Source organism: Accipiter gentilis, chromosome 17 (genome assembly GCF_929443795.1).
Source record: "Accipiter gentilis chromosome 17, bAccGen1.1, whole genome shotgun sequence".
Lineage (NCBI taxonomy): Eukaryota > Metazoa > Chordata > Aves > Accipitriformes > Accipitridae > Astur > Astur gentilis.
In genome coordinates this window covers 28,350,911-28,364,466 of record NC_064896.1, presented here as the reverse complement: position 1 = coordinate 28,364,466, position 13,556 = coordinate 28,350,911, and the positions used below count along the sequence as shown (strand labels likewise).

The 13,556-nt window shown below is 45.4% G+C and overlaps 1 protein-coding gene across 1 annotated transcript; it reads left to right on the top strand.

Annotated features, from left to right (window-relative positions):
• The first annotated feature begins 7,166 nt into the window (after positions 1-7,166).
• Positions 7,167-8,105, top strand: LOC126046972 (olfactory receptor 5AS1-like). Its single transcript, XM_049820072.1, has one exon. It carries the CDS (start codon positions 7,167-7,169, stop codon positions 8,103-8,105), a length of 939 nt encoding a protein of 312 aa, XP_049676029.1.
• The last annotated feature ends 5,451 nt before the right edge of the window (positions 8,106-13,556 follow it).

Below are 13,556 nucleotides of genomic sequence, written 5' to 3'. Positions count from 1 at the left end.
CCATTAGGAATATAAGCATCTTCAGCCAGGATAAAGAGATGCACTCAACTCTGAGGAGAAGTCATCAGCTCTAACCCACTCCTGGAGCTAGGTGCTTATCCATAAGTGTTCCTCAAAAATGAGACATGTTCTTTTTTTTCTTGGGTCCAATAGTCTACAACACTAGAAAGAGGGAGCTCTGTCAGACAGCTGTGATTTTCTTCGCCAGAGCTGGAAAAATTTTATCAGGGAAGGATCATAATATATTTGTCCAGTTTCTGATACTCCTTCTCTGAACATCTATTTTTGGCTGCCATCAGAAATCGATACCCCTGGGCTGACTTGTCTCTCACCACAGAGCTATTCCGATATTCTTAGAAGTGGGGCTGCCCTGTTGGAACAGCGGCGTGGGAGTACAGACAACAAACGGCCAGCTCAGACAGGCAGAAGAATGTTGGCAAGCTCTGTTTGGTGATCTTTTTTTATACTGCTGCTTCAGGAGAATCTCCAGTCTTTCCCTGCAGTTGCTCACTCACATCTCTACACGTACAGTCTTCTCTGATACGCTCTTTTGCACCAGGATGCTGGGAGGGGAAGCTGAATTTCTGGAATGAGTTTCCCTCGAAGTGTATAAAGCTATCCTTGTAAATTAATAAAATACAGGGGAGTCCAAATAAAGTGAAGAAAAATACCCTCTATTGATGAAATCCCCATACTAATCATCGTCTGTGCATTGGCATGTTGCATTTGCCACTGAAAATCAGACTTCACTTATTTGCATATCGGGCTAATCTCATATAACCAGTGAGGGATGAAAATGAACCATTTTCATGTATCTAAAGATAAAGGATTCCTGCAATTCTTGATGTGCCTTCAAAAAAAATTCATAAGCCTATTGCTATTGAACTTCAATTGAAACCTCAGCAAAGACATTGACTTTTACTGCTTAATATAACCATATAGATCAGTTGTAGACGGCTTAATATGCCTCCTGAGCCACTTCAACAATCACTGCCATAATTCATTTCTCATATGAATACCTTGTATTCTTACAAAGCATATGTTAGCCAAAATGTAGAACCAGTGCACAAGAGTACAGTTAAGTTGTGAATATTCATCTGTTTTCACACTTCTCCACATTTGCTGTGGAGAAGGCATTTCTTAAGAAAAAAAAGGGGTTTTTTCCTTAAGCAAAGTTCAAGTATATTATTAATGTGTGGTTTTTTTATTGTTTGCAATGCAACCAGAGTAGATTTTCCTATCTGTCTTATGTATGGTGCTGTCAGATATGAAAATGTGCAACATGAAAAAGGTTGTGAATGATTTATTTTTCTCTTTTAAATATACTATCGAGATGTGAAATTCAGGTTGGGCTATAGTACTGGCTTTAAAATTCCCAAGACTTTGGGGAGCAAAAAAATTAGCATTCAGTCTTTCAGTGCCATTCTCTCCTCTCTTTCCTCTGTATTTTTTTTTTTTTTATTCTGTATACAAAAGATAGAATCATGGTATCAAAGAATCACAGAATGGTTTGGGTTGGAAGGGATCTTTAGAGATCATCTAGTCTGCCCCCCCGCCATGGGCAGGGGCACCTTCTACTAGATCAGGTTGCCCAAAGTTATGTGCAAAGATGCACATATCTGTCATGACGACCTTCCTTATACCCATGGAGCATTATAAATTTGGAACCAAGGACTTTCAAAGCTTCAAACCCAAGACTCCTGCTGCAGAAAGTAGCTTGAGTAAATCGAATGATGCTTTTCTAAGATACCTTGTTTCCTCCAAGTGGGCTGTTTTCCGTGGGAAGTCTTTTGTACTCTCTTAAATACTTACGCACATATAATATGTGAGATGAATTGTTTAGATGCAGTGCAATCCATAGAGCCAACATAAACTCTGAGAACAAGAAGATTAAAGACTAACACATAACTATTATTCACCTTGGACTGTACGTGCATACATATACACACTGAGTAGTATTTATCACTTTGGTGGCACTTCATAGAAACATCATAGAGTAGCCCAGGTTGGAAAGGACCTCGAAAGATCATCTGGTCCAACCTTTTGTGCGAAAGGGAACCTAGATGAGATTATCTAGCACCCTGTCCAACTGCATCTTGAAATCCTCCAGTGATGGGGACTCTACCACGTGCATGGAGACGTTGTTCCAGTGAATGATTGTTCTTACTATAAAAAATTTCTTTCTTATGTCAAGATGAAATCCCTTCCTATGCAACTTGTACCTGTTGCCCCTCATCTTGTCCATATGGCTTCTTGTGGAGATAGAGCCTTTGTCCAATCTTTAAGTACTTTGCATCTGCATATATTAGAAACTATATTTCCACTACTTGGGAAGATATGGATCCTTGAAAACTTACTATCACCTAAAGTGGGTATTTCAGCTGATTCAGAAAGTGAGGGTTATGTTTAGTTCCTTCAATTTGGAAAGCAAAAGGAGGGGTTAAATGGCATAGGGCAGCCCTTATCAGTGGAGCCTTAACAAGTGCCTCAAATTCTCCAAAAGAATCACTCCTCTTACAGAGATTCACCCTCTCACTAGCTTTATTCTGCTAATTCATGGCCAAAACTGAGCATTCCTGTTACTACTTCCCAACTCCACCTAGAAGCTGCCAGGGCCTTGAGGGCACTAATAGGTCTTAATGGCCCTGACGAGTCTCAGCTGGACCACTCCACACGCATGCCCCTGCCCATGGCCCAGGAGCCCCATTTAAGCCCAGTCTAGAGCCAGTAGCCCTTCCTTGACTGCACTGTTGGTGTATCTGGCTGTAGCTGTGTCTCTGCCTCCCGTGATGGATCCTGGATCAAGAATGCAGTTTCATCTCCAACCCTGTTCCTGGCCCATCTCCCTTTGCTCCTGATGATACACTGTGGCTGGACCCTGTACCTACTTCGTTGCTTGCTGGGGCTATTAATGGACCCTGTTGCCAGCCCTTGGCTCTACCTGCTGTCTTCAGCCCCTGGAGGTCTGTGCCCCAAGAGTGAGGCACTGCCTGCCCTCGTGCCCCCCTTGGCTCCTTGCTCCCTGTCCCCTGGTGACAGGAGCCACATGGATACGTTGCAGGAACGTGCCTCTGCGTCTAAGCTTCCTTGGACTCTGAAAGAAAACGCTGCTCAGTCTCTCTAACCCAGGTATGAAATACCCCTGAATACCTTCAATATTAAATCCCTTTCCTTTTTCTTCACAAAATGTGTTGGTTTTTAGGGCTAGACTCTGATGTTCTGCTCCATCTCTCCTTAAAGCTCTTTTCTTTCTGTTCCCAACCTATCACATACAGCAGGAGTGACTAGGCGCTCTCATTCTACCAAGGTGTGTGTATTTTCTGCTTTCTCTGCATGACCATGAGGACAGAAGATTTTAATTGTTTGATGTCCCAGCTGACTATGGTGAAGTAACTGTGTTGCTTATACCTGGCACGTAGTTGCATCTCTTCCCCAACAGAATTTTCAAGCTCTATACCCCAGTTGTTGGCAGAAGTAGTCACAAATACATAGCTCATCATTGTGAATACAATTTAATAGGAGGGTGGGATCAGCTGTGGTGGTCAAGCACAGGGCTTGGTCAGACAAACTGACCAGCAGCCTGCTTGGAGACCACCAGCCCCCTTTAATGCCTCCCTTCTCTCGTCGTCCCCTTCTTGCTCTTCCCTCATCAGCCACGATACCTCAGTTTCTCCACCATTGTCTCCTTCCAGATAAATGACCCACCCTGATCACTTCCCCACGTTTGTTCCAGTTTTGCTGCATTCACACCTGATTTTGTTATTCCCGATACGCAGGTAATCTAGACCCGTGGTGTTTCTGGTATCGTTCCTAGGCGCTGTTGCCCTTGTGAGGGTCTGCTCCCCAAAGGGTGGCCAACACTTCCCTTCAACCATCTGTGAAGTCTGCCCATCACTAGCACCTCTGGTGCCCTCCTAACCACTGGTGAAATCTGGCTATCCGTTGTGGTGCTGTTAATTGGACAGTTCCTCAAGGTTCCTTGTTATGTCCAGGGGTTTCTCATGTCACGTCCAGTAGTTTTTCATGGTCTGTTCAATGAGTCTGATGTCAGGCTAGGGACTAGTCATCCTCCCAAATACCTTTTCTAAGATGAACGTTGTCACAGGTGTGTCTGAACCCCTCTGTTTCTCCATGGCTAAGATTCGTGTCCCTAATTTTGTGTATCTAACAGGGAAATGGGCAATTCATATTTACTTGTCTCTGAGCACTTCATTATCGAAGGGGTGAAATACGTACCTCCTAAGGTAATTTTTCCTAAGTGTGGCACATAGGAAGAGCTTCCCCACAAGTATTTTGAGACAAAAGCTCTCCTTTTCTCTGCTGCTCGTGAGGGCTTCTGTTGATGTGGTGTGGTCTAGCATTGGTTCTGCTATTGAATAAATATTTGAGTGGTGATCCATCATCTTAGATGACATTTTCTATTTAAATCCACAGCAGGGGCTTGCAGATTTTTTTCTTCTAAAAATAGACGGGTTTTCTGTATCAGCAAAGGGTCCTATAAAGATGTCACCTAGAACTGATTGCATCAAGCTGTGTCTGATTGCTGAACCTTATCTGGGGAATGCACATAAGTAGCATTCATTTATTTGATCTTAAAACAGCACTGCTCATTAGTAATGTTAAACCTGGCTTCTGCAAACTCAGACTTACACTGCCAATTGGAAATGTTCCTGGTTTCAAACACATAAGCCCAGATTTATTCTTAGCAAACATACATGAGGACCAGGTGTTGTGGTTTAAGCCCAGCCAGCAACTAAGCACCATGCAGCTACTTGCTGATGTGTCCCCCCCCCTCAGTGGGATGGGGAGGAAAATTGGGGGGTAAAAAAAGTAAAACTTTTGGGTTGAGGTAAGAACGATTTAAGAACTGAAGTAAAATAAAATGTAATACAATAATAAAATATAATAATGGTAATGAATAAAGTAAAATAATTTAAAACAAAGCCACCACTGGAAGGTTTCCATACTGAGACAACACTAGTAGCATTTTAATTGTTTGTTCTGCACTTCTCTTGAGAACATCATGGTCTCCCGTGTCCAAAAGGAAGATATAAAATCTGTGACATTCCCCAGAAGAAACATTTCCTGCATCCAGGAAAAAAAGAAGTATTTCCTTAGCAGGTAAGTCTCTGAATGAGTAAAATTTCCTTCCATTAAGGGAGTTGTGTAGAAATTGTTTACAGTCAGTTGTCTTGTAGTCTGAATGGATTTCAGATGCACTAGAGGAAAAGACTTGCCACATCATGATACAATAAAGAAAAAATAATAATTTATCTTTAAAAAGGGGGACTTTTTTTATTAATTTTTGCACCTAAAATACTGATCTGAGAACTGAAATCTCTTGCAGGTCTTCATCAGAGACCACTGAATTTTTAGCAGCTGGTAGGATTTCTGTACCTAAATTTCTGAGCATGATCAACAGCTGAAAATAGGAAGAAACAGCCACATGTGTGTAACCATGGAATATTTTTCAGGGCAGAAAGGTTCTTTACTTTCACCAGAAATTGCCTGTGATAGTGTCAAAATAAATTGTAGTGTTACATCGTCACTGTTTAACTGGCCTTTGCTAAAAATAAAACAATTGAAATTTTGTGGAACTTGTCACCTTATTCTAGGAACATAACTGGGGGACCTATGTCACAAGCTGAGTCGCACCAGACGTTTTCTGGAGTAAACAGTCATGTCCAGAAAATGATTCAGATTTTAGGATGCACCAAGCCTTCACCAAGAATGAAGGATCTTGAAAAACAAGATCAAAGCAAGCTGTCTAAAATGGGACTTGCCTCACTCAAGGGTAACATCTAAAATTTTGGCAGTGAATTTATGTTGGTCATCCAGGCTTCCTTTCTCATCAACAGATGCACACGTAGGCAGGATACGATGCACCTCACCTATCCCTCTGTAATGGTTGTAGACAGAGCTGAAGATGATGCACTTGGACTGACCTTTAGAAAGCCAAATACAGGTGAGATTCATGGCTACTGGAGTGCCTGGAAACACTGCTGGGAACTAAAGTCCTCCTTCCTGAACCCCCAGACTCTACTGTAACCATCTAGTATCTGATCCTGAATGAATCAGCTTAGATTATTACTATTATTTTCCACAACACAGACATTTCTGTTTTGTCTGTGCCTTTGTCCACATAGCATTGATATTTACAGGATTATTTAACTGACCTCTGTTAGGAGTTCTTTTACTAGATGTCCTTTTGTAATCTTTCTAATTCCTGTAAATGTAAAGGTGAGCAAGATATATCTGCCATGACTAGAATTTATACTGGCATCAGCAGAAACGTGTCTTAACTTTTGCAAAGTTAAATCATGCACTTTTTCTGGAGGGGTAAAATTAATACCCAGAATTAATTTTCTGGGGGACTGAGTCTAACTTGAATTCAGTTAATACTTTCAGCCAAAAAAAAAAAAATAGTGTGGAAAATTGCTCAGAATACCTAAGAATATTTGTGTTTAAATATTCAAAAACGATACTCATGGCTTTCTCTTCATCAATTGCTTAAGAATTAATCAGCTTCAGGAAAATAAACCCACAAAATATTTGTAAGAAATTCCAGAATGAGATGCAGTATTCCACTTCATTTTAAAGTCAATGATTTGCATTTGTTCCAAACTAATTATGTCTTTCTTTTTGTCTAAAAAAAAAAAATATCTGCTTATGTTCCAGCATTTCAACCCATTTTTTTCCAGTGTTCAATTTCTCTGCTGCCTCAGAAAGGTCATTATTGACTGTGCCTGAACTCCTTACTCTACTGGTCACACAGGTAAATGTGTAGCAGCTGTTATACTCAAATATGTTTTTCATCAAGTGATATATCATACAAAGTTTCTTCTATACCTGCACTATGGTCTAGCTCTTAAATAAAATCCCATCTGAGGTCCTATTTTATATATATATATGAAAGGAATAAACAAGAAGGGTTTCCACATGTAAAGTGTGTTTGTAAAGCTCTCTTTGAATGTTCTCCAAAGCTTTCCTTTCAATGGGCATCACCTAAGCCACTGGTTTCCCCCTCTGATATCGGGCGAGATGCTTACATTTCCAGTACCTCTATCTTGTGAAGGATGTAATGTGTTTGTGTGTTCCTTACCCACCAGGACTGGCTGATCCCCTGACAAATCGTACGTGTACGAAACCAAACACAAGGTAATGAAATGCCTGAAGAAAACTGCACCGTACTAACAGAGTTCATTCTCTTGGGTTTCACCAACCGCCTGGAGGTGGAGATACCTTTGTTTGGACTTTTCCTACTCATCTACACCACCACTTTGGTGGGGAACGCTGGCCTCATTTTGCTCGTCCAGCTCAACGCCTGCCTTCATACCCCCATGTACTATTTCCTAAGCAGTTTATCTTTCTTAGACCTTAGCTGTTCATCTGCCATTGCTCCCAAAATGCTGGTGAATCTGTTAGCACAGCGGAAGACCATTTCTTTAATTGGCTGTGCAACCCAGATGTTCCTCTTCGCTGCCTTTGCTGATGCCGAGTGCCTCATTTTGGCTGCGATGGCCTACGACCGCTACGTGGCCGTGTGTCATCCTCTTCTCTACACCGTTGCCATGTCCCGCAGGGTCTGCACCTCCGTGGTGGTCGGGGCTTATCTCAGCGGGGGTCTTACCTCCCTGGTGCACACGTCTTTCACATTCACGCTGTTGTTCTGCGGCTCCAACGTGATCAACCACTTCTTCTGTGATATTCCCCCACTGCTGGAGCTCTCCTGCTCCAGTACACACGTCAACGAGATCCTCCTCTTCACCCTGTGCGGCTTTATACAAACCAGCACCTTCCTGACCATCGCCGTCTCCTACGCCTGCATCCTCAGCACCATCCTCCGGATCCACGTGGCAGGTAGCAGGCACAAAGCCTTCTACACCTGCACCTCCCACCTGATGGCTGTCGGGTTCTTCTACGGCTCCCTCCTCTTCACGTATTTACAGCCCAGCTCCAGCTACTCGCTGGACACAGACAAGGTGATCTCTGCATTTTATACTGTTGTCTTTCCCATGCTGAACCCCCTGATTTATAGCCTGAGGAACAAAGAGGTGAAGGATGCCCTCAGGAGAACAGTAGAGAGAAGAGTGTTTTCTCAGTGATTTTCTTAGAAGTGAAAAGGTGTTGTGTGTTTCTGGTGTAATACACAATAAAAATTACAAATTATGGGAACCGCCTGACTACATGTAGGTGACTTGTTAGGAATATCCGCATCCGAACTAGCCTCCCAGGTTCATTTGGTAATCCCTGGAAAAAAGTAGTCAACTTAGAAGGTGTTGCACCTTATAAAAGAGAAGCCCAGGTCAGATGGATCTCATCCCCAAAGGATCTCTTTCTCCTCACTGTCTATGAAGGGAGTCTATCCCAAATGCAGAAGAAAGTTATATTTTTGCAGCTTACAATTATTGAGACAACTCTCAACCAAGATGGTTTGAAGAAAAGTCTGATTTAGAAAACTACTACATATGGTAGTTAAACCTTACATATAGTTTAGATAACTACAACATACTTCTACAATTGTATGTATTAAATTTGGAAAACCAAAAGCTTTTGTACACTGGAAAAGACTTCCCTTATTTGGCAGCCAGCTCTGCTTATACCGTCTATAGAGAGAGGAATCTCATCTGCTCACGATATAGTTTATTGTATTTTTAGGACTGGACTTGTCCAGGTTTCACCAGGAGTCCTTCCTGCCTGTTCTGCTCCCACCAGACATCTTTCACGCTTGCTCTCATCCTGTGTTCTTACCTTGCAGTTTTACTACTGGTGTGTGTTTTTCCACAATCTGTTTTTGCCTCTATACCACAAGCCCTTGTTTCCCTTCTTGCAGCATAATTAGTTTTTTATTTCTGCTTAACTGTGTTATGAAATGCTTGTTGATGGTTATGGTATCAGCAGTGTCACTGTTACAACACATACACCGATGTCGAGATACACTTTTGTAGTACACTGGTGTCTGGATTCAGTATAAACAAATATTGATTATATCCTGCTTAATATACTGGCACAGCATGGGTGCAGTGGGCTTCTGCTTTGGCTCCTGTCATTTCAGCACTGGACCCTTTTATTGTGGACTTTCCTCTTGCTGGTGTCTGTGGAAGTCCTTCTAGTTGCCCTTGCCCATTCCTTGTCACTCTCCTCTGCAGCTAAACTATGGGTTTCCTAATCCCATCCTTTGCAAGCCCAAGAAACGCTCCTGCGTTCCCCCTGGGCAACCTGTTCCTGCAGAGCAGTGGTGAAGGAGAAGGGGAATGGCAGCTGCCCCGCTGCCAAGCAGGCGAGGTAAAGATGAGGGGCAGGACCTTCAAGGTAAAAGTGCAGTAGTCAACAGCTTGAAGTCCAAGTGGCAGCTGATCATGGGTGCCATCACTCAGTGAACACTGGGGCCCCGATCCTGTACAGCATCACCAGTTACCAACGCAAGGGGCAGAAGGCACCTCAGCAAGTCTGCAGGTAATGGTAAACTGGAGGGGGGAAGTAGTTCGTACCACCAAAGGCAGGCTTAGTCTTCAGAGGCACGCTTCATGAGCTGAAGGAATGGGCCAAGAAAAACCTCCTGAAGCTCAGCGAAGTCCTGTCCCTGAGCCGGAATAACCCCCAAACATCGAGACAGGTTATGGACCCACTGGTTGGCGCAGCTCAGCTGAAAAGCATTGGGATGCTGGATGACTCCCTAAGATCTCTCCCAATCCACGTGATCCTGTGGCGCCTGATACAGCGTGGTCCTGAAGACCAATTTGACGTGGCTCTGGATTTCTTCTTTTTCTTTCTTTCACGTGTCCCCACCAAAGAATAGATAATCATGGCTTTTTTAAACAGTGAAAATGGTAATTTCTTAGGGTAGCAATCTCAGAGGAAAAAAATTTTGTATGTGTGCCTGTTAGGTACCTATGTAAGCAACAGCTGCTTGCTTATAAAACTGGGGATGCAACTTACCACTTCTACTGCAACATACTGTATTTGGTGCAGGTTCCATTAAGATATGCCAAGTGTGCCCCTCTTTACCTTCCTCCCATAGATTGTAAAGGTCTCTCTGTAACCCTCTGCCTTTCATCTTCCCAGCTTTCAGTTCCCTCTGTGTCAAGAGTCCAAGGCCCAATTCTACGATGACCCAACCGTGTAAGCGTGGCTCAGGCTGCTGAGAAAACCCAGCTGTGGGCAGAGCTGCGAGATGATGTGTAGGAAGCTAGAGTACTATTAGAGGCAGAGCTAGACTGTTCAGCCTGGGGTTGCTAGTAGTTCACAGAATCAAAAGGACAAATACCAGCACAGAAATTATTATAATCACAAAGAGAATGGAAATAGGGAAATAATCATAGAATCATTTAGGTTGGAAAAGGCCCTTAAGATCATCAACTGTTAAGCTAACACTGCCAAGTCCACCACTAAACCCTGAGCGCCACACCTACATGTCTTTTAACTACCTCCAGGGATGGTGACTCAACCACTTCCCTGGGCAGCCTGTTCCAATGCCTGACAACTCTTTTGGTGAAGAAATTTTCCCTAACCTCCGATCTAAACCTCCCCTGGCACAACGTGAGGCTGTTTCCTCTCGTCCTGTTACTTGTTACTGCCAGTTTTCTGTGAAGCGGTGTGATCAGTGTGCTGGCGTTGGATGTGGTGAACGATGGCGGTTTGGCAATGGTGCCTTTCTGCTCTGGGGAGGAAGGCCGAGGCCAAGGCCTGCCCGGCCAGCGTAGCCTCGAGAAGTGACCATGCAAATACTTACCGTGGCGCTTGTTAAAACCTGACTGTCATTTCAGCGTATGCACTGCTGACACACATCACCCAGTCCCTGCGACGTGCAGGTTGCATCCCCCCCTCACTGGGCTCCCCAACACAGGGCAACCCGGGGCCTGGCTGCGTGCGAACCGGTTGCTGAGGGCGCCCCATCCCCCTTGTTACCAAAATCCGGAATAAAACTCCCGAACAGCAATGTAAAGTTAAGCAGCAGGCACTTCATTTATTGCAGCGCTGGGGACACGGGGGATGGCTCCTCCGAAGGCGTGTCCAAATCCATCGGTATGGATTTGATGGATCCAAATCCATCAGTACGATAGCATCAAAATCCCTCAGTTTTGATAGACTTTTTCTGTCAGGGCATTGTTACCGAAGATCTTTACATAAAAATGCATACTATGCTTGCTCTTAAATTTAACCTTGATAATGATTGGTCCTTTGATTATCTAACCTTACCAATATTCTTATTTGAAAACAATCATTGGTCAGTTACACTTAGCTCTACTGGTGGGAATCTCGGATACTCAAATCGAGATGGGAAGGGTAAAGGGGTGTCCAAGCAGCAAACTGGTGTCCATGACGGTTTCCTTAGTTTCTTAAACCATAGAAAAAGCAGTAACTTCCTGGTGAGGATTCTAGGGTTAGCTGTTTCAAACTTTTAACAATTTTAAGGTTCCTATAGTCACACATAACGCAGTTCCTAGAGGTTCTGTGGCTCCATTTCAAACTTAACAATGCTATGCATTAGGCCTCACAATTTTACTTCTTAATCAAACCTAACTCTTCTATGCGATTAAATTTTGATTTCTTTACCAAAATATTTGCAACACCCTCACCCCCGAGCGCTTGCAGAACCCAGCGCAGGAGCTGGCGGCTCCCCCCGGCCCTCCTTCCCCCACCTCAGGCAGAGGTTTTTCGGCCACCAGCACAGCCATAACCCCCCTTCCCCTCGCAGGGGATCCCCCCTCCCCGGTCCCGGCCGCCTCCCTTCGCCTACACTTCCCAGCGTGCCCCGGGGCGTCGCGCAGGAACGTCATCACCCCGCGACACCGAGGCCTGATCTCCATGGCAACACCGGGCTGGGCCTGAGGAGCCCGGGTCTCCCGTCGCGCTCCCGCACGGACTACGGCAGCTCTGGGGGATGCCGGAAAATATCCTGCAGGTCCCTAAGAGGCTCTGAGGAGAGAACTACACCCGAGCTGCTCCAGCACCCCACAAGCCGCGGAAACAGCCGCGCTGAGACGTGGAGGCGGGGGGGGGGGGGGCAAACAGCCAGGGACTACAACTCCCAGCATGCTTCGCGAAAGGAGCGCATGCGCCCTGCCCGCCCCTCTCACGAAGCCCTCTGATTGGCTCAGCTGGGAGGTCCTCTGCCGGCAGCGCCCCCTTGCGGCCCGCCTGACGGCAGCGCGAGGTCGCGGTTCTCTGAGGCGGCGGCGGCTCCACCGGCCCGGTCAGGCCTCTTCGGGGTCCCCGCTCGTCCCTGGGCTCCACAGCGATGTGTAAGCTCCGTCCAGGGCTCCAGGCCTGGCCTGAGCTACCCATTTGTTGCCTGGAAGGGAGGTCGGGCCGTGCTGGACCTGGTGGCTGGGCTGGTAATGAGGCCGGGTGCTGTGGTGGTTCCCTTGTCTTGCCTCGCCTCCCCGGGCTGGCCTGGGCCTTCTCACTGCCGTTCCTGTTGGGTGAGGGGGTGCCTGTGGGGTGGGTGGGAGTTTCTGGTTCCCATGTCCCTGCTACTCATGGGGGTGAGTGGGGTGAGCAGCAGGGCTGGAAGGAGGGGAAGGGCAGTGCGGTGCTGTACCCAGCCTGCTGCTCTCGTTTACCATTGTTTCCTTCCTGTCCTGAGGCGTGCTGACACGGACACCGGAGGCCCAAAGCTTGTATGAGTACTTATGTGGCCACCTGGTTCTGACAGCTGAGTGTTTGTTTGCTTGGTGACTTGCTTGGGCCCCACCGGCTGGTAGGGTGTGCTCGCTTGCTGTAATGGCAAGTTGAGGTCACGGTGAGCTGGAGGAGCTCTGGGTCACACGCTGGCGTAGGCTTGAGAGCAGGGAGATGCCCTGATGTTACAGGCAGCCTTAGGCAGTCAGATGAGGTGGAACTGTCACTCGGATTGGTTCTGATAAGGGAAAGAAAACTCAGATGAGTTATGACACAGTTGCACAGCTTGAGGAAGCAGAGCTAATGTATATGAAGACCAACAAAGTGGAAAGTACTTATAGGAAAATGAGCTTTCTTGCTTTACGATGACAGGATTAGGCAGGTGTGTTAGCTATGCAAACGATAACGATACTGGAAGGCACCACTGGCAGTTGGCAGCTTTCTGTTGTCCTTCCTCCCTCCCCCAAATTCTATTAAACCTCTGTGTTTTGGGGTGAAGGGGTTGAAACGGGAGGAGGAAGGGTGCTGGGAGTTGTGGCCAACTCAGTGTGCTAGCTGTTGACTGCAATCCTGGTGCTGTAAGCAAGACAGGAATGTTAACAAAGTTTCTGAAATCTTCCTAGAAAGAGTTGTAAAGGACAGCATTCTTCACAGACGACGGAACTCTGAAATTAAAGCTAAGTGCTGTAACTTTCCACACGTCCCCTGACTTGCAGTGTAACACAAGGACAGTCTGCTGGTTTTCGAAGGTGAAAAAAGATGCGTTTTAAAATTTGCGCTTGGCAAATGAATAGCGCCTTTCTTAGTTTGGTTACTGCAGACATCAGACAAAACATGTTGCCTGAAAATGAAATCCTATATTGTTCTCAAGAAGGAAGATGAATAAAGGTCACATGCTGGTCAGGAAGAGATTCTGTCAGCTTCCCAATTCC